Source organism: Pieris napi, chromosome 18 (genome assembly GCF_905475465.1).
Source record: "Pieris napi chromosome 18, ilPieNapi1.2, whole genome shotgun sequence".
Lineage (NCBI taxonomy): Eukaryota > Metazoa > Arthropoda > Insecta > Lepidoptera > Pieridae > Pieris > Pieris napi.
The window spans coordinates 9,726,808-9,748,578 of NC_062251.1; the positions used below are offsets into that span (position 1 = coordinate 9,726,808).

At 34.8% G+C, this 21,771-nt stretch overlaps 1 protein-coding gene across 3 annotated transcripts in view; it reads right to left on the reverse strand.

The window, feature by feature from the left end:
- Positions 1-21,771, reverse strand: part of LOC125058258 (pantothenate kinase 3) — a 33,767-nt gene that overhangs the window by 2,597 nt on the left and 9,399 nt on the right. For 2 of the 3 annotated variants that reach the window (XM_047662295.1, XM_047662294.1), the window contains 7 exons: positions 14,263-14,345; positions 12,495-12,604; positions 8,672-8,850; positions 6,187-6,360; positions 4,683-4,817; positions 3,552-3,703; positions 902-1,078 (listed from right to left, as the gene is read on the reverse strand). In XM_047662295.1, the coding sequence (XP_047518251.1) occupies positions 902-1,078; positions 3,552-3,703; positions 4,683-4,817; positions 6,187-6,360; positions 8,672-8,850; positions 12,495-12,604; positions 14,263-14,345 (1,010 nt within the window). The remainder of the gene's footprint in view (positions 1-901; positions 1,079-3,551; positions 3,704-4,682; positions 4,818-6,186; positions 6,361-8,671; positions 8,851-12,494; positions 12,605-14,262; positions 14,346-21,771) is intronic. The other variant, XM_047662296.1, reaches the window with a different exon arrangement.

A 21,771-nucleotide genomic window follows, 5' to 3' on the forward strand; every position in this document is an offset into this window, starting at 1 on the left:
TACAATAGCCTAAACTTTGTTTTATCGATTTTTTGGATTCTGATTTTGATTATTCCGAATAAAGTTGTGTTTTATAATAAATATAGTTTTAGTTTTCCATGTAATGATAGTCATTTTAAGTATCAATAGTAAAAGACGAAATACGTTACTATCAATGTAAAAAATAATAAAATAAAAACAAGTATCAAGTAAGTTTGATCCACAAAATATATCATATCAAACTTTTGGGATACCATACTAATTTTTCTGTAATTTACCGCGCTTTTTCGTTATCTTCTGTCATTAGCCTGACTCTATTACGTAAGTATATACTTAAAATAACGAATGTAAAATTAATGTCTATGCTATATATTATCTATATATATAAAAATGAAACCCGTTTTCCGTTGTCACGACATAACATGAAAACGGCTTGACCGATTTGTCTGATTTTTTTTTTAATAATATTCCTTGAAGTACGAGGATGGTTCTTACGGAGAGAAAAATTTAAAAAAATTGAGTGAAAAAGTCTAAAAACAACACTTTTCTATATTCCCATACAAAATATTCGTAATAATATTTAAAGGCAATTTGAACTTTAATACCATATCATAAAGTTCAAGTGTTAGTGGAGGGGTTCCGGGAAGGTAAATTTTTATTTTTTGACATAATGTATTTGTTGTCTTATCAACTTTCTTTTTTTATCTTACTAGCTAGACCGGCGGTGTTCCGAATAGCATTAATAGAATAAGTATTAAAAACAAATAAAGAATCGACTGTTAGGCGGTACGATGTTCGCCAGGCCAGCTAGTTTATTAATAAAATTATTGCGAGTCAAGAACTATCCAACTATCCGACTGTGTTGAAAAAAGAAGTACTATGCAAAGTTAGTTTTTTTTTTTCTGAAAATAATAAAAAATACCTGCTCGCGACTAAATCCCCTCTCAGATGGAACCTCTCGTAATCCCCTCCATAGATGTCTCGAACCAATTTGTCGACGGTCGTGTTATCGCCGGAGGCAGCCAACGCGATGGCTTCCTCGAAACTGCTGCAGCCGGTGAGCAGGCAACAGAGACCGAGGAATGTCCCACCACCCAGGCTTAAATTATTTTAGTATTTAAGACTTATTTAATATGTTGGTAAACAGATATCTCGGATTTTTTTAAAGCTATTGCATAGATTTTAAAGGCTTTGAGCGCGGCGACCGAATTAAGAAATTCCGTAACGAAAAAAACCTAACACACGATGACGTAATGTAGGAGCGGCCAATATGCGTTAGAGCGGGACAGACTATATAGGCGTTTTAATCTAAATCTGGTAAATTGAATTAATATCAAAGAAAAACAAATACTGCATAAATAAATAATTATAACTGCATAAGTTGATAAAAAATGCTATGCGATAGCTTTACCGCGGCAGTCCCCGAGTGCCAAACGTTTTTGAAGTTATACTTCTTTAGGCGCGTTATGAAAATTTGATGAGAGTGAAATTTTACGATGCGCGCGCACCTATGACACAAAATTCGGAGTGTGATTATAGCGTGCGCAATCTACAAAAGAAATAGAATATAAGCTAACTTCACGCATATTCTATTTCTTAGCTTAGCAGCTTAACAAGAATTTTGAATATCCATGACAATTGACATCTGACATTGACATTTACCTTTTAAACAAATATAGGAGTTTGAATTATTGTTTAAAATAAAAGATTATCTATGTATCTAGTTATTTTCATTATACAAGTGCGAATTTTATATGTGCGTCTGAATTATAATCAGAAGTGATTTAAATTTAATATCTAAATCAAAACTAATTAATATGATAAAATATTTGTGAAAAAACTGTGCCAACCTTCCTGAGTGCTTCAATACAATTGAGGTTAACTATCCGTAGGTATTATCGAGTATTATTGTTGATTAAAACTGAAACATGAACCATTATTCATTGCTTATGTTTATTGCGTTTGTTACAGCAACGTTTTAGAAATATTCTATATATCAATAATTGAGAACAAAGATTTAAGCACGAATACTAATAAGGAGAAAATGAAGGCTTGGAGCGATATAACAGAGAAGTAAACATTTTAATAAGTACCTGCATCTCAAAAAAATGACCACATTATTTAATCAAAACATGTAATTTTTCAGATTTAATCTAGCAAATATAAGGACAAGAGACAAAAAACAATTGATGAATCAGTGGAAGTGCACTAAATTGAATACAAAAAAAGAGTTGTCATCTTATCGCCGTGAAACATCTAAAACTGGAGGTGGAACAAAGCCACCATCACCTTCTCGAGACACAATGGATATGGCAGAGATGATACCGCAACGGTTTGAAGTAGATTTCAATGAATTTGATTGTGATGGTGTCGAGGTAGGAATGTTAATTATAAATATGATGTATGGTAATGTTCAAGGTTCAACCTTTCAAGCATAGGCATATGCTCACAACAGTACTTTATTCCCCTACAGGTAGTTAGAGATATTGTAATACCTCAAAACATCCATGTTGCACTTGTAGTACCGAAACTCTGTCCAGCCAGAAGTGAGCCCATTCCCACTTATAATGGACAGTGGGTATAATACACCTTAATACCTGAGTGCGAACCACTCACCATGATACTTAAATTAATAGATATTATTTATATATTTCAGGTTATTACAAATAAAATCATTTTGGAAACAATTGATATCCCAAAAGCAAATAAAGCCAACAATGACAAGGTAATAAATCAGTTTTGACATAACTTGAATACTAAAAAAGCCAAACAAAGGTGTGCACAACAGTGACAACATAACTTAACAATTTCATTATTTTGTAGGATTAAAGAAAGGTTAAAGAAAATCATGTCGAACTGAACAACAAGAATCCCCAAACAACTCCAAAGAAACCTACAAGGAAGACACCGGTATTATATTTAAATTATCTCTATCTCTAAATAGAATAAAAGAAAGTTGCTATCCAGGTCTGTAGCATGTGCTACAAATTATATTATTAACACATTTATATAATTATATTAATATAAATGTGTTAAAAAATTTATAATATGAATTATAAAAAAAATTAAGTTTTGCATGGACAGAGCTTAAATTAATATTCTCTTATTTGTTGCAGAAAGCAAGTAGTTTTGGAGAAGCCTCGTAGATGCACAACCAAGTAATGATTAATTTAAAATTACAAACCGAAATTCTGATGAAGACAGTCACTTAAAAATAAATAGTATAATGAAATAAAAATGTTTTAAAGATAAATAGTGTTTTATTTGTTTAATGTAAGAGAATAATAATAAATATTTATTTAATTAATTTTTCAAATGTAAACTGAACTTTATTGACTTTAATGACTCCTTTTCCAGTCTTTGATTATTTAATTGTAATTAATTATTTGCATGCAATCAAAAACTATTTTTAATAATGCCAAAGAAGTATAACTTCTTACGCGCGTACATAAGTACACGCACCCTTTTTTTTTTTTATTTAATTCAAAATTATCTCAATTGAACAATCCAAATTTCATATAAATATGTTCAGTAGTTTGAGATAGATTGGTAGCTCTTTTTTTAAAACATACCTGGTCCCACTGACTCGGCTATAGTCAAGGGGCGAACTGACGACTAACATGGAGACCCCACTCCCAATATTCACCAGCAGGAATGGATATGGCGATGAGAAATCGAAGGGTTTCCGCACGTACTGGCTGAGGCACGGCTCCAAGTATGGCGGCTGCAATTAAATTATAAAACCTCAATTATTGAAGAAAACCTGGCTACCAAATTATAAATTGTACCGCTATATATTTCTAATTATAAATGGTCCTGCTATATATTACTAATTATAAATTGTCCCGCTGTATATTACTAATTATAAATTGTACTGCTATATATTTACTAATTATAAATTGTCCTGCTATATATTACTAATTATAAATGGTCCTGCTATATATTACTAATCATAAATTGTCCCGCTGTATATTACTAATTATAAATTGTACTGCTATATATCTACCAATTATATATTGTCCTGCTATATATTTACTAATTATAAATTGTCCTGCTATATATATTATTAAATAATATAATTTTGATTTAAAATTATTGCTATGGTAAAATGTCTAGACTAGGCCAGGCCTTTTGATTATGAGGTGACCTATCAAACTTCATGTTCAAATCAGTTTTAAGCTATTTTAATATTATATAAGTTTGTTTTAAAAATATAAAATGTCATTATAATATATATCGCAGATACGGAGCGGTTAATAGTTTACTAGCGAAATTTTAGTTTAATTTTAAAAACTAGGAGCCGATCAGAGAGCAACTGAACTCAAGTTGAGACAGACAGATTGGCAATTTACAACCTGTAAGATGTCTATGTTATTGTGTGGTGTTGCCATTCTAATAAAACAAATGACATCGTAACTATATGCCATTGTAGTACTAATGTATTTAAAAAAAAATCGACAAGTGAAGTCAAGATGCATTTAAATTATATAATTAATTATGTTTCTATTATGGTTTGTTGCCAGGTGCAGTGTTCTATTATCTATGCCATATTCCGTGTATAATAAATGTACTGAGCACAATTTTTTTAACTACCCTCATTATTCAAGTTTGATAACTAATATAGGTACAAAAATTAGCATCATTTTTCACGGCACAAGGCCCTAATAAATTTACATACATAACACACACACACAAATACACACCGAGTCATTGTCAGTCGTGGTGTCAGGGTTCGGTTCCCAGTAATAACACTCGTGCGGGTTCATCGAGTCGACAAATTGAACACCCGCTATCAACGCGTCCAATTCGTCCAATTTTGACAGTCGCATGTTCACTTCCTGTAAAAAAAAATTGCGGTTAACGCACGTAACACGAAAATCATTTTATTTCCGATAATTTTTGAAGTGAAACTTCTTTATAGGGGTTGGAAAAAAATTTAGTGTAACATTTTTTCGTTACGCGTCACATTTTTCCGTTACGCGCCATCTTTTGAAGTGAAACTCCTTTATCGACGTATGGGAGAAATTTTGTAGCAGGTTACGCGCCATGTTGCTTTTTGAAGTCAAACTTCTTTATCGACGTTGGAAAAAAATTTACACACATTTGTCACATTTTTCGGTTACGCGCCATCTTTTTCTTGTCCCTACCACGGTTGATCCGAAGAGATTCGTAACAAAAATATATAATAACGATAACAATGATAGTACAACTAATAATTCTATTACAATTAATGAAATTCTGTAATAATCTTAGTAAAAATGAAATAATTGTATTTGTATTTATGTCTATGATAATAAAGGCCTTTTGTTAAACTTTATCTAATTTAACTTTATTTAACCAATTTCTGTAAAGTTGCATATAGTAGATCATTTTTCGAAAAATAAGGTCATAAAGAAGTTTCACTTCTTCCGTGTGTAGGTACACCTAGTACACGCACACATTTTTTTTTTATTAAAACAAGTACAACCCTCTCTTACAAGCTTATGCTTATGTTTAACCGCATTCCGTATTAACCGCAGCGGTTAGGGTCACAGTTATTGTTTTGATATAAACTTTCTATTTATTTCTAATATATTCTGGAACGCAAAGTTTATGTTTCATTGCATTTAAAACCGCAGCTGTTAAACCACAGTGCGATTAAATATAATAATAAAATTCATCTGAAGTCACTTCCGGATGTTCTTAATGTAATTTAGCCTCAGCGGTGTAACAGCAGAATCGATAAATAAACATTGGTTGCGCCGCGTAATATCCTACTCTTACTATTCCCATCCCTTTCCTTCACCTACAACTATTCGCGCGGAAACGTGATGGAATGATACAAAAGAATCCTAAGCAAGAAGACTTGTCAAGAAAGAAATCGTCGTGTAACGCTTCGCATTGGATCGATCCACGGAGAAAAATGAAATATCCTTATTAAACCCCCCCCCCCATGTAACGCGCCGTAACGTTATTCTGTACCCAATAGTAAAACGTTTCGTGACGACCAAAGTGACTCTTTATACCATTATGTGGTGTAAAGTACTGGAAAGTCGAAAATGATATTAACAATAACGCGTAATTCAATCCCCGCCCCGTATCGTAACGTTTAACAAAATGACCCCCCTCCCCAACCCCCAAAATTCATTATGTAATACTTGAACGCTCCCCACACCAAACATCTTAGTCACTTTAAAACCAGCAGCGGTTTAACCGCAGTACAAATACCTTAATAAAGTCCTCCTCAAACTTGTAAGCGCCACCACCAGTTGCGTAAATGGTGCTAAGGAGAGTGGCCATTCCCTTGGAGCGAGCGAGTTGCAGGAAAGAGCCGACTTCGCTCGTGGGGAACCTGATGAAGTGGAGTGTGCCGCGGCGGCCGCGGATTGTCACGTTGTCCATCTGACAATGTCAAAAAGACATTTATTAACCGCGCTTTATGGAATATTTTTAGTCAGTCTACGAAAAAATATAAATACATAAGTTTTGATCGAGTTCTAACGAACTATAATGACGTCACAATGTTGTAAACATAGCAACGACCACGAACCTATACAAGGTGAAATTTCACTTAATTTGAGAAGAATTTAAAAATTCCAAATGAAACATTCTTAATTTGAAGAAAACCAAAACGCTTCTCAAAACAAGATGGCGTCGCACCAGTCTTATGACGTAGCATGCTTGTAAACACGCAAAAAAATTCAAGCGCCTTCTGATAGCATATAGTGATATGATTAAACTCCAGCGCATTATCATTATCACTGTAGTTGACATAAATTTAATAAAGTATGATATGTACGTAACAGATAATATAAGAATTGACTTTGACCAATATAATGTAAAATTCCTTAAGACAAATTTGCGTGTCATTGTGTGTGTGTGTGTGGCAAAATATGCGAACGATTTACGACTGTACCACCGTAACATTTTCGTACCATATTCTTGCAATAAATAAATTATCACTACATAGTATAAAACAAAGTCGATTTCTCTGTCCCTATGTCCCTTTGTATGCTTAAATCTTTGAAACTACACCACGGATTTTGATGCGGTTTTAATAGATAGAGTGATTCAAGAGGAAGGTTTATATGTATAATAACATCCATTAAATAGTGGAGAAGTACTGTTATTTTTGAGGTTTCTAATGTGATGCCGTAAATAATTACATTTTTTCCGCTTACATTGCAAACGCAGGCTGAACCCTACGAGTTTTATCAAAATAATGTACTAAGTATTGTATACATTGAAAAGGTCTACAGAAAAGTCCGTGATGGTATATGTCTATCTCTTATGGATAACCCACAATAACTTTTTTTGTCATTTACTTTTTACGACAAATAATGGCTAATTTTCGAAGCGATTTTAACCAATACAGCATTAATCCTTAACCAATTAAATACCTTGAATACATTGTTCATTTAATATAGATTTATATGGCCCTTTACAGCATATGATTTAAATGAATATTTCGAAGATATTACAAATTTAAAAATTGCGGGACGCAGCGCGTCGGAGGCCGCGGTTCTCCCTATACTTTATAGCACTTTGAATTTAGTATCAGCATTGCATCCGTGCGAAGCCGGGGCGGGTCGCTAGTCTAATATATAAAATTCTCGTGTCGCGGTGTTTGTGGTTAAACTCCTCCGAAACGGTTTGACCGATTCTCATGAAATTTTGTGTGCATATTGGGTATGTCTGAGAATCGGACAACATATATTTTTACCCCTAAATGTTAAGGGTATGTCCACCCCTAATTTTTTTTTAATTTCTAGAATTTTTTATTTTTTTATGATACAGCATTAAAAAAAAAACTCATGTGTGCACTGTGCAATTCACATGTGGTAGAAGTGAAACCATCAAAAACAAAGTTTTTATAATGAATAATATGTAAATTATACTTTTTTCACTAACTAAATGTAGGACTATGTTAAATTTTAATTTATAAGTTTAATATCAATATCAATCTTTAATTTGATGAAAACTAAAATAATGGAAGTTTGAAATTCGATGATTACTTATTAAATTTTTTGCATATCTTATTTTTTTTAATTCAGAAAATGATCAAATACACGCCAATTTAAAGTTTATACACTGCACAATTCTTCCCATCTCATTCTCTCCCACGCTAAATCCTACGAATTTATGCGTCTGTCTCTTTTTACTGTCGCTTTTTCCGTTGCATCCGGTTTGAAATCACAACGATTCTAAAGCAGTTTCACTTCAAAATACATACAATTAATTTTCCCTAATTTTCATCCCTCTAAAATCAACCACTATTTTATTATAAACTAGCCGTTTCGCGCCCGCTTTGCTGGACGAATTAAAATAAATTTTATGTTTCATTATTTTATTTTTTTTCATATTTTTATTATTCTTCTTTTTAACTTCCCGCTAAGAAAATTGAAATATTTCGAAAATCGAGTTTTTAACAGATGTTGACGTTTTGCGGTTCTAGGAAGCCTCTTTTGTTTTTATTAGCGGGAAAAATTTTCATAAAAGTAAAACAGAAATAAAAAAATGAAGGAACGTTGGAATTAATTAAACCATCTAGGAAAAATTTCGCATCGAATGGTGGTAGTTTCATGTCGATACGATCAGTGGTTTAAGCGTGAAAGAGCCTCAAACGAACACCATTTTCTTTTTATATATATATAAGATGATATACATGGCAAAACGACGTCTGCCGGATCAGCTAGTTATTATTTTAAATCACCTGTAAATGCACATCTCTCCTCCCAGTCTTGCCATACGCAGAATTCCTGGTGAGGTACCGCCGTATATTCTTCAATATCTCCGTCTCTTTATCTATCTCCCGCCGGTTTGTCTCTCTGGGCTCGAAGTACACCAATTTCGTGAGCGTCCCACCAATGTCCATACCGAACCAGGGCATGGCTGAAATAAGAAATTTACCTTAAAACGTAGTTTTTGAAGTTATACTTCTTTAGGCGGGTTATGAAAAATTAATGAGAGTGAAATTTTAAGATGCGCGCGCACCGTGACACAAAATTATCAGTATGAAGTTAGTTCTAGGTGGCATGAAAATCGATAATAACTATGTTCAAATTGTATATTCTTGTATTTTTATATTTAGAACACGTGTTTCGTAACAGTACAATTAAACAGTGTGAATAAATAAATATTATTTTGGTGTTTTTATTAAATCAATTTCATATACGACGGTGATAGTATTTACTAATAATAATTTTATTTATTAATTTTAATATTAATTAATTACTACTGCATTTTAGTTATTTTTTTTTCCATACGCCAAAGAAGTATAACTTCTAACGCGTGTACATAAGTACACACACTCTTTTTTTATAGTAGATCGGCATTCTGAACATGTTTTTGGGTCCAAGTTTCCCTTCACCGTACGTGTGTGTAATGTAAAGGCTAGTTGATCTAGTTCTTAGGGGGCGCCCATAAATTACGTGAGGTGTTTAAGGGGGGGAGGGGGTCGAGTCAAATCTCATTTAATCTTACGTTGGAGAGAGAGGGGGGTCTCGGCAAATATCACGCAATTTTTTTTCTGATTGAAAAAAAAAAATTAGGAAAACGCTTGACCCTAAAGGCCATCTCTGCAACTTCCCGCTAACTCCATACCTAAACGCTCAACATTGCACTTATTTTGTTTTAGTCGTAAATAAAAGCACGAAGCAATTTTTTTTCATTTTTTAAACGCGTTTACATAAGAAACCCACATTTTGAAAAAACTCACGTGAGATTGGGGGTTGGGGGATGGAGTTGAATAAAATCTCAAGACATCTCACCAGGGGTGGAGGGAGTCACAGGAAATTTAAAAAAAACACCTCACGTAATTTATGGACGCCCCCTTAGGGTAGGAAATTAAACACTCGAATGATGACTTGATTCACTTCACTGATATTACGTAAACTGTATAACTTCAAACTTGAACAAAGGAATTGCCCGTGCGCATGTGTTACAACCTCTTTTATAATCCATTCCCTACTCCGACTCGACCATCCCACTTCGGGTAGCTGCCCTGCGATTCTGTAACTCACTTTTCGAACTCACACAGCGGTTTTCGCATCGGCGGTCGCTCTCAAATCAGTCGTGAAGCAGTCATTTTATGATTTGGCATTCTGAAAAGGTGGGAGCCTGTAGTTTATTGTTTATCAGAATGCCAAATCATAAAATGACTGCTTCACGACTGATTTGAGAGCGACCGCCGATGCGAAAACCGCTGTGTGAGTTCGAAAAGTGAGTTACAGAATCGCAGGGCTGTACGAGTCAATTCGTAAATAACCGACCGAGTCAAATGAGTAACTATTGCACACACGCACTTGTAGGAAAATTCTTAAGAATATGTTTCATAAAATGTTTAGAATTAAATTAAATAAATATTAAAAGCTAACTAAACTAACTGGTGCTCTGAAAAGAACCTGATCTAAGACCGTACCGTTTCAATAGATGTTATGACCACTGTTTAATGTGAATTTAAATTACACTGTCATAACAAAATTTTCATTTGAATCTAGTCGAGTCGACATTGAGAATGCTACTGACCGATTAAGGAAATTATATTAAGGAAATAATTGCGTAATTCATTATTTAATAACACGCTATTTGATGTTCGCGAAGACAAAGACAAACTCGGGTCGGTATCCATTACATCATCACGTCTATGACCTTCTAATAGTAAGTCATAGAAATCCACCATATACATAGATATAGACATAACATATTAACAAAACACACACACTTAAACACACAAAATAACAATAATCAAAGAAAAAAAATCGGTTGTCTGTAAAGTCGGTTTACTGACGATAGTTGAACGTGACAACGTCATAAGAAAATACTGATGGAATGGTTGCATTTTTCATTAGAAAATTTTAATTTTATTTGTTTGATAGATATTTTGTATGGATATAGAGGAGGTAAATGGAAATCACAATTGAATTAATCGAGTTACATTTATTTGTACGCATAAATACAATTATGTCAATTTTTGTGTGCAAGCGAGAGCGCGGAACAAGTGCTTCAAGCCTTAAATGGAACGCCTCAGAGGTAACGCCGCATGAGTCATGTATTTTCGTGCGTGCAGCCGGCTCCATCGAATTAAAAGACGTTGTCACGTCAAAAATAGAATGAGACAGATAAAAAAAAACCCTTTTTCCATTTGGTTCGTTTCAAGTGTGTAATGCGTGTGTGCTGTGGTTGTAATTGACACTGGCTCAGCATTATGCTGAGGAGCAGAATGTTCCAAAGCTCTGGTCATTCTGTCAGAGACCACAGCAGCTAGTTTGCGCCTCAGTCGCAAAATAGAAAGAAAAGGAATGCAATAATACTTAGTAGAACAAAAAAATTAGTAAAAGTTAGCAGTGTAAGTTATGAAGTCTTGTGTAAAGGCGTATAGTAAATAAAATAAAATTAAAAGTTAAAAATAAGAATAATTAAAAAACTGACAAATAAAAATACAAATCACAGGAATAAAACAATAGTTTAGTTAATGTTTTTTAACAATTTTCGGAAATACTTCAATGGGCAGCTGTTACCACAAATGGTGGTACGCGGCAAAACCCGTTTTCTGCCTTGAAGTCCGATGATAAAACTCAGCTGCAGAGAGACCCCACATCTCTAGCCAACGCCACCAGATCAAGCTTGCGTTTCGTTGGATACGGTCAAGGGGAAGGAGCTGGTACTGGGGAGCTCCTGCCCAGAGGTAAGAACAGTACTCCATATGGGGCTGTAATGGAGCTGCAAGCGGTGGCGTGGAGTGAAGTGACGTCTCGCCTTGCTGAGCAAGGGGCGTGGCAGGGGTGTGTCAAAGACGCAAATATGTATGCCGGGCATTATCCTTTTTTAGCACTTAAAATCCATTAATGGGACAACTTCCTCTAAGGGAGTTATGTACTGGAATGAGCTCTCTATATCTGATATAAGCCCGTGTACAATGCCTGGCGAACCCCGAGGGCCCGTCTTAAGGGCGTGTGAAGAGCTGAGGTGTTTTTAGTGGGTGGGGTCTCTCTTCTCTGAATAGCAGAGGGATTTGAGTGTAGGCCCAGCCCCACAGTACCCGCGTCAAGCTCAACGTCCTTGACGCGGGCCTGCGTAAGCACGTACAAAGTACACATGTCAGAAGTGAAACTTCTTTGGCAAGTCATAAGTCTTGTTTATATTTATACAAATCTAGAACTTTAGATTTCCGAGACTTAGAGGGACGGAAAAAGGAAGATATGTTAGGAATTTAATTAATTTAATTGGCATTAAAATATTAAAAGTGTCGAAAAGGCAAATAATAAATTTTTATTCTTTTATTTCTCCGATATTAAAAATACGTGGCATTTTAATTTACAATTCGTCATTTGAGACTTCAATACAATTTCTATAAGGCAATTCGCCCTTCTCACTCTCTCTCAATCGTTCTCTCCTTTTTCTTCGACAAAAACGCTGCACATCTTCGTGACGCTAATATTATTATTATTGCGTTTCATCCGTAAAATTTTACCCTCATGCGCCTAAAGAAGTTTCACTTCAAAAAGGGACTTATGTATGTTCGTGTGTATACTCACGCGGTGCATCGCGGTCGGGCGGCGTCGGGAGTGTTGGCAGGTTTGCCATCACGTGGGTTTCTTTCAGCGGGCTGTATGGTACCCGTCTCGCTCGCTTCAAGTGATTACTTCTGCGGGTAGAGAAAACTTTCACTAAGACCATAGATTATAAATTCTGCGTATTTGCCTTGACTTGTTTAAGCTATCGCGGAATATGCTTAAGAGACTTAAAAATATCCATAGCGGTGAATCATCCGCATCATGAGCCCACCCCACATACATACACTCACTTCACACACCAACACACAACACAGCCGAATTAGGTAAGTGTTAAATAATTTTTATTGATTTTTTTCCTTTTGTAAATGTTAGAACCTTTTTTGTATTATGTATTCCACCTTTGGCTATATATATATATATATAGTATAATTGTCTTTTTGAAATAAATAAAAATAAACGCGAAAGTTTGTAAGTATGGATGGATGTTTGTTACTCTTTTACGAAAAAACTACTGAATGGATTTTGACGTGATAACGTCTTTAAAATCGTTTTAGTCGGGTGAGATGTTCAGAAACTTGTGTCACACCAAAACCTCACGAGCGCGATCGCAGGTATAACGAGAGAGAGACGGACCGATCTCCCGTCTCATCTCGAGCGCTGCCAGTCATTCCGTGAATGTATGAAGAAAAATGTATATCATAGTCGAATAAGTAAACTTGTCATTTTACACCCGAGCCTCACCCAAAATCGTGAGCTACCAGCGAGCTGTTCTAGCGTGCGCTACCAAAACCACTAGAGTTACACATATATAATGTATGATGACAATGTATATCTTAAATAGTCCTACAAAAAGCCCCCCACAGCATATATCTATATCTTATGTGTAAGCCATTATAGCCTAAAGAGTGAACAATTACTACAATAAAAATGGATAATTTATTTGCACATTGGTAGTAATAAATTGATTCCTACATGAAAATAGATACTTTTATCGCTTCTGATATTAAAAGTAGATAAAATGTCTTTCACGCTACATCATTTGGACAAATATTAATCCTGCGCAGACCCTCCTCCATCGTGCGTAGTCGAATTGGCATAGTCGTAGAAAAAAGGTCAAGCTCCATTTGGGACCAAATCAATATATATTTTTTTGCTAACTAGCTGGCCTGGCGAACATCGTTTATTTTTTTTAAATACTTATTCTGCTATTCGGGACACCGGTCCAGTTCGTAAGATAAAAAAAAGAAAGTTGATAAGACAACAAATACATTATGTCAAAAAATTAATAATTTACCTTCCCGGAACCCCTCCACTAACACTTGAACTTTATAATATGGTATTAAAGTTCAAATTGACTTGAGTATTATTACGAATATTTTGTATGGGAATATAGAAAAGTGTTGTTTTTAGACTTTTTCACTCAATTTTTTTTAATTTTTCTCTCCGTAAGAACCATCCTCGTACTTCAAGGAATATTATAAAAAAAGAATCAGACAAATCGGTCAAGCCGTTTTCATGTTATGTCGTGACAACGGAAAACGGGTTTCATTTTTATATATATAGACTAGTGGACCCGACAGACGTTGTCCTGCATGATATTTCAAGCGATTAGTAAAGCAAAGTATGAAAGTACCGACTGCAGCGCCATCTGGCGGGCTGATTTGTGAATCTAAACCATTCCCAGATCCCCTTGAACACACACAAAAAATTTCATTAAAATCGGTCCAGTCGTTTGAGAGAAGTTCAGTGACATACACACTCACAGAAGAATTATATATATAAAGATTACCTGGTAATAATATGTTTATTGTGCGCGACGCGGCGCTCCGGTCGGCAAGCCGCGAGGCAACCGTCACACCGGTGTAGGCGCATCTGAAATCAAAATAAAATCTAATAAACTACGAAATTTCATCAGCTGATTGGCGGGAATTGGCGCTGGAAGTTTCTTATTTCGGAGACTCTTTTGGATCGCAGGGCCAGCGGAGTTCATGAATTTCGTATTAATTATGGACAGGCATTTTTCTGTGCACCACCACTATGTGGAACCAACTGCCCACTGAAATATTTCCGAACTAATTTGACTTAGGGTTCTTAATGAAAAGAGGGTACTTCTTTAAAGGCCGGCGAAAGGCAAAGCACATGCGAGCCTTCTTGTAAAGTGAGTTGTCTATGGACGGTATCACTTAACATCAGGTGAGCTTTCTGCCCAAATGCCTCTAAAAGCGGCCACTGACGATACGTCCATTAATCCGAATGGAGTAGTCGTCGTCCAAAATCGTCCCATGAATGGTAAAAAAGTATTCCATTTGGATGGACGTCAGCCAGCTCTGGATTTCCAAAAGGATTGAAATCCATGCGTCCAGGCCAAATGGACGTCATCCGTGGCCGTCCGTCAATGGCAGAAACGTGCGCCACGCCATATGGAAGCAGTCCGAATTGTCCGTGAATGGGCGAAACGGCGTCCATTTTTTTGAGGTTTTTGTTTCAGTTTATGTTTTGATGTCGATGGTGGTGCATGTGCTGTGTATTTGTCAAGCGTTATCATTTTCTTTTTATTATGTCTTTGTCCGCGCGTGACTTTGTGTTGGAAGTAATACAAAAAAATAAAAGTATTTCTTTGTTTCAACCAATCCTTCATCCACCTTCTCTTAGGTTTTTTTTGTCTTTTTAATAAAATACACACAACTGCTGCCACCAGTAAAGTGTTGTTATCCATAGTATTATTTATTTCCTTTCCGTACGATTGCAAAGTTCGAAGTGACGCCATGCATCCAAATGGAAGTATCGTGAATATCTCGATAAATTTCCATTTGGAGTGCATCCAAAAGGAAGTCTACTAAATGGACGTATCGTCAATGGCCGACTTAATACGTAAAAAAGGCGTTATATATAATAGTAAATTATAAGCTGAAAACTATAATTTATTTTGAAGTTTTATTATACTAGCGCCTCATACTTCTATCAAATGTGATTTTACTAACGCCCGAACCTGATAACCTATCTGAATCCATAATCCACCATCTGAGATAGTAATCTTAATCCAAATGTTGTTACAAGTGTGCCAATAACCAATCGACGGATTGTCATAGCCATCTTTCGATACAAGCTATCCATTGGAGGTCGTATCGGTGTCTGTGGATAGATCTTTGTATGAAAATGTTGACGAAAGTTCGATTTCAACAGTTAATTATTTTAACAGATTCTAACTTACACCAGTTTTTTAAATAATTAAAAAACTGTTTGTTATGTTTTAAACATACATATTTATATTTTAATGTTATTTGTACGGTTTTATTTACTTTATTGGTTTACATTGATTAAGAAATATGAGTGATGATTTATCCGTCGCCAAAAATTGATTGTTTTCGTAGAGTTTGGTTATTGGGATGCAGAAAGGAGATCGATCCACCGTCACAGTCTGATCTCAGATTGATTATTGGGTTAGGGCGAAAGTACTTGTATATTCGTAAGTAACTTTGCGAATTGCTTTAAAAACGAAAATGAGTCTAATTGCACCCTTGTTACCCAAAATAAAATGTGTTTATTAATTATAAACAATTCATTATAAGATGCGAGTCTTTTTAAGTAAAAAATGTGTCAGGGTTCCCAGCTCTTCCTTGTTTTTCTGATTGCAATTTTGTTTTTTTTAAACAGATTACATCTCCCAATTTTTTAATAAAAAAACTATTACGTGGGAGAATGAGTGAGTGTGTGGGTGCATGTTAGGTCTCAGGAGCATCTCCAACTCTGCATATAGTGTATGTATTCCTAAGCCAGTCTCTTAACGATTTTTTAATATCTTAGCGGGTAGATATTAAGCAGCCTATTTAATTTATTATATATGCATGTTGTAGACCTTTTGTCTCTTTCTAACAAATTGTTTTAACGCTGTGATGAAGAGGGACATGACCAATCAAAACTTGGAATCTATTTATGAGGTTTCCTTACATATTTTTTAACATGGAATCCGCGCGACCTCCAAAAGCCTTTTCATATGCCGTTCATTCAAACGGGGTCAACACATTAGCCACGCTTCAAAGTATCTCTTTCTTAGCGTAAAAATTATACAAATATAACGTGTATATTTTTATTTTATTTATTTATATTATCACCGCCGTTCAAGTATTACGTAATCACTATTTGGGGAGGTTTATTTGATTTTCTCTTCTTTCTTTTCTATCGAGGGTTGTTATTTTTCATCATTCACTCTTTTTAATCGCCAAGTTTCATACAAATTGTTTGAACTGGAGCAAATCAATCACAAGGATTAGGATAATTTAAATAATCGTAAATTTTTTAAAAAGCTTTATTGATAATGTACTTTTAACGAGTTTTGAATTTATTCATATGTAATACCACAAGAGCTTCAAAATTATCGGGTATTTCCCGATAGGTTCGTTGCAAACAATTAATATAGTTGTCATGACGACGACAGTCGTCATGACGACTACATTTGTTTGCAACGAACCTTGAGGGAAATACCAGATAATTTTGAAGCTCGAGTGGTATTCGGGGGATTATTTTTCCGACCCAAATGTCGGCCAATAGAATTGCACCATGAGACGAAATGTACAGTTAACAAATAAGAATTTCATAATGAATAAAACAACTACTTAATACTTTTCTTGAAGCAACGACCAGAGAAAATTTTCACAAAAAATTTTCAGTATAATACCATGTAGGTTGTACCACGTGACGTCGAATGGTGCAATTCTATTGGCCGACATTAGGGTCGGAAAAATAATCAGTGATAATTCTCTAATTTCGCTTGGGAATTTGTTGTAAAATGAATACAATTTCCATATAAGCGCTTAGATTTGTTCTGTTTATCAACCATGCTGTATTAAATACTGGCTATTATTTTCTTTATCCTAACATAACTATGAATTTACAGTGTATATTCGCGGATGCTTGGCGGAGAAATGCGAATTCTTCGATACAGAGAGTTCCCTCAGGAGTTGTGCTGCGACATTGCGGGCTACTTGATTGTGAGGAAGAGAATGGATTTGGTTAGCGCTGTCATTTTCACACTCACACACTCTCTTTCTCTCTCACACACACTTATATTTTAATAAACATTTACCTGTCCTCATTTTAATGTGTGAGCAATTTTCTCTTAATAATAATATAAGCCTTTATTCAGACAGAAATTCTACATAATTTTAATCTTCACTATTGTCTCTAGAGAGTCGGTGACACCGATCTGTTTGCCCAATTTTGGCACAGGTCTCCTCCATTTCTTTCCACTCTGTTCTGTTCTTTCCTTGTCCATATTTTCCCAGTTACGGTTTTTATTTCGTCTTCCCACCTTCGAAACTGTCTACCTCGTTTTCTTCTCTTATTTCTTGGGTACCAATATATGATCTTTATGTTCCACATTTGACCCCTTACCCCACGATTCCCTTAACGACACAGGAGACGGACTTATAAAATTCTGTACGCTTCAAACGTCAGTGGAAGTGATAATGAACCTTTTATTATTCCCATGTCGAAGGTCACTTCAATTGTACTACGTTAGAATAATTACAATGTTATAAATAATAGGTGATTTGGCCGTGGATGAATGAAAAGCAGCAAACCAGGAGATATACAATGGTGGTGATGGATGGTGAAGTGCGGTTGAGTAGGCCTTGTAATAATAACAATAATAAAAGAATGTTGGAACCAGCTGCCCATTGAAGTATTTCCGAACCAATTCGACTTAGGGTCCATCAAGAAAAGAGCGTACCAATTCTCGACAGGCCGGCAACGCACTTGCGAGCCTTCTGGCAGTGTGAGTGTCCATGGGCGGCGGTATCACTTAACATCAGGTGAGCCTTCTGCCCGTTTGCCTCTATTACATAAAAAATGTTTCCTTTTCTTTTGCATTGCATCACTATTCGCTGTTCATGAATCTGTAAGATTAGCATTAAGTTTTTAGTTTGTTGGTAATATTTTTTTTATATAACATTTGGTTCTGCACTTCTCGCACTCATCATGTTTCTTTTATTAGTTTTTCTCTTACTAGGGTTGCCTGGAAGAGATCGCTTATTAGCGATAAGGCCGCCCGTTGCATCCCTTATAATTTTTATGTATTGTTTTATTTGAGTTTCTTTTATTTTTATTGCAACGAAATGTGAATAAATAAATAATAATCAGTGGCGCTACAACCTTTTTAGGTTTGGGCCTCAGATTTCTGTATCTGTTTCATGATCATTTGTTAATATTATAGGCAAGTAGGTGATCAGCCTCCGGTGGCTGATACACGCCGTCGACGAGCATGGAATGTCATGAATGTGAATAAAGAGAGAGTTTTAACTTGTTTTTTTAAAGAACTGGGGGCAAACGGGCAGGCGGCTCACCTGATCTTAACTGATACCGCCGCCCATGGACACTCGCAATGCCAGAGGGCTCGCGAGAGCGTTGCCAGTTTTTTTTTGTTATATATCTGTATATTTATTTAATACTAGCTGGCCTGGCGAACATCGTACCGCCTAACAGCCGATTCTTTATTTTTTTTAAATACTTATTTTGCTATTCGGGACACCGGTCTAGCTAATAATATATAAAAAAAAGTTGATAATACATACAACAACTACATTATGTCAAAAAATAAAAATTTACCTTCCCGGAACCCCTCCACTAACACTTGAACTTTATGATGTGGTATAAAAGTTCAAATTGCCTTTAAATATTATTATTTTGTATGGGAATAGAAAAGTGTCGTTTTAGACTTTTTCACTCAATTTTTTAAATTTTTCTCTCCGTAAGAACCATCCTCGTACTTCAAGAAATATTATATAAAAAAATCAGACAAATCGGTCAAGCCGTTTTCATGTTATGTCGTGACAACGGAAAATGGGTTTCATTTTTATATATATAGATTTAAGACAAAACAAAGGAAGACAAAGGCTGTTATTACAAAATAAATAAAAACACTGATTATTTATTTATTTTTTATAAAAGAGTGTTCCGAAGTGCAAAATATCGTTATCAACAATGATAAGAGCCGAGCCCATGGTTATCTTGTTACCTCGAAATTGAATTTGATAAAATAAAATAATTTCCAAGTTGTTCATTACGATATCTATTTGTCTCTGGTTCACTAGGGACATTTTATAATTATTAGAAATTACTAGTTAGAGGAATTTCGCATTAAACATTTTCCAATACATCTAAATCGACCTTTAATTAGTTTCTGCGTCATATACATAATTAATTCAATTAAACATTACATAATTAAATGATTACTGAATGAATAAAACCTTTTAAAACATCGAAAACTCACGTTTTACTTGGTTTGTCAATAACTTGTTTGTTAATTTGTTTTTTTTGAAATGTATCCTTTATTAGTTTAGTTTGTTTTTCTTTTTTTCTTGTTCCTGTTTAGTATCTCTTTCTTTAGAAGTATATGTAATACATGTACACTTTTTGCCTACGTCATGTAATTTAATACATTTCTTTTTTCTTTTCTCACAGTGGTTGCCTGGAAGAGATCGCTCGAAAGCGATAAGGCCGCCAGTTGCCTTTCCTTTACTTGTAATTTTGTTAAATTTTTATATCATAATGCAACAAAGTGTAAATAAATAAATAACTTCCGAACCAATTCGACTGAGTGCCCTTCAAGAAAGGAGCGAACCAATTCTTAAAAGTAAAAAAGTTACTACAAAGAGATTTTGTTTGACACAGATTTCATTGCCGACCACGATGACAACATGAGCTACAGAATGAAGAGAGATAGAGAGATTTGCTGCTAAACTTCAAGTTTTTTTTTTTTAAAGACAATTCACACCAACTGACCGAGTCCCATGCTAAGCTGGTGAAGCTTGTGTTATGGGTACTAGGCAACGGATATACATACATATTATAGATAGATATACATATAAATACATATTTAAACACCCAAGACCTAAGCACAACACCAAATGCTCATCACATCGATGTTCGTCTTAGCCGGGGATCGAACCCGGGACCCATGGATCCGCAGTCAGGGGTACTAACCACTAGACCAATGAGTAGTCAAAACCTAAGTGTATGTCTACAAATTCCTTGGAAACATTTAGAGCAGCAGCGGTCAATTTTCATCTAAAATAGTTTGAAATACAGTGTAATCTCATTAAAACGAATTTCAAGGGATTTTTGAAGTAATACTTCTTTAGGCGCGTTATGAATAATTGATGAGAGTGAAATTTTACGATGCGCGCGCACCGTGACACAAAATTAAGAGAATGAAGTTGCCCACGGAAGATGCTACGGCATTGGACATAATTTAAAAACAACATTCGAATAATAATAGAATTTATGTTACCTTTGTAAGAGAATAATAATAAATATTTATTTACTTAATTTTTCAAATGTAAACTGAACTTTATTGACTATAATGACTCCTTTTCCAGTCTTTGATTATTTAATTGTAATTAATTATTTGCATGCAATCAAAACCTATTTTTAATAATGCCAAAGAAGTATAACTTCTTACTCGCGTACATAAGTACAGGCAGCCTTTTTTATTCGTTATAGAGAAGTAGCGTTATAGGAAGGTAGGAATTAATGTATGGGCATAAGGTTAAACCAAATAAATTTAACTCATTTTTACGTTATAGAGAGTTTACACTGTATGTTTTATAGCCTACTAACATTAAACGCGAATGTAAGTATGGATGGATGTCTGTTACTCTTTCAAGTAAAAACTACTGAATGGATTTTAATGAAACTTTACAATAATATAGCTTACATATCAGACTAACACATAGGCTACAATTTATAAAGATATTGTGTGAATTGTCCAAAATATCAAGTAGGAAAAAATCTACCATCTGCGAGCTATTCTGGCGTGCGCTGCCAAAACCGCTAGAGTTACATAATATATGTAATGTATGATGGAAATGTATATCTTAAATAGTCCTAGAAAAAATCCCGCCACAGCATATATCTATATCTTACTAGCCGACTGGGCAAACGTCGTTTTGCCATGTATATCATTTATAATAAAAAAATAGGGGTTAATCGTAGAGGGGTGAAAATTAAAGGTTGTATGTATTTTTTAATGCTGTATCATAAAAAACAGAAAAAAATATCTAAAAATAAAAAGAAAATATTTAGGGGTGGACTACCCTTAACATTTAGGGGGATGAAACATAGATCTTGTCCGATTCTCAGACATACCCAATAAGTAAACAAAATTTCATGAGAATCGGTCGAGCCGTTTCGGAGGAGTATGGCAACGAAAACTGTGACACGAGAATTTTATATATTAGATGTGTAAGTCATTATAGCCAAAATAGTGAACAATAACTACAATAAAAATTGATAATTTATA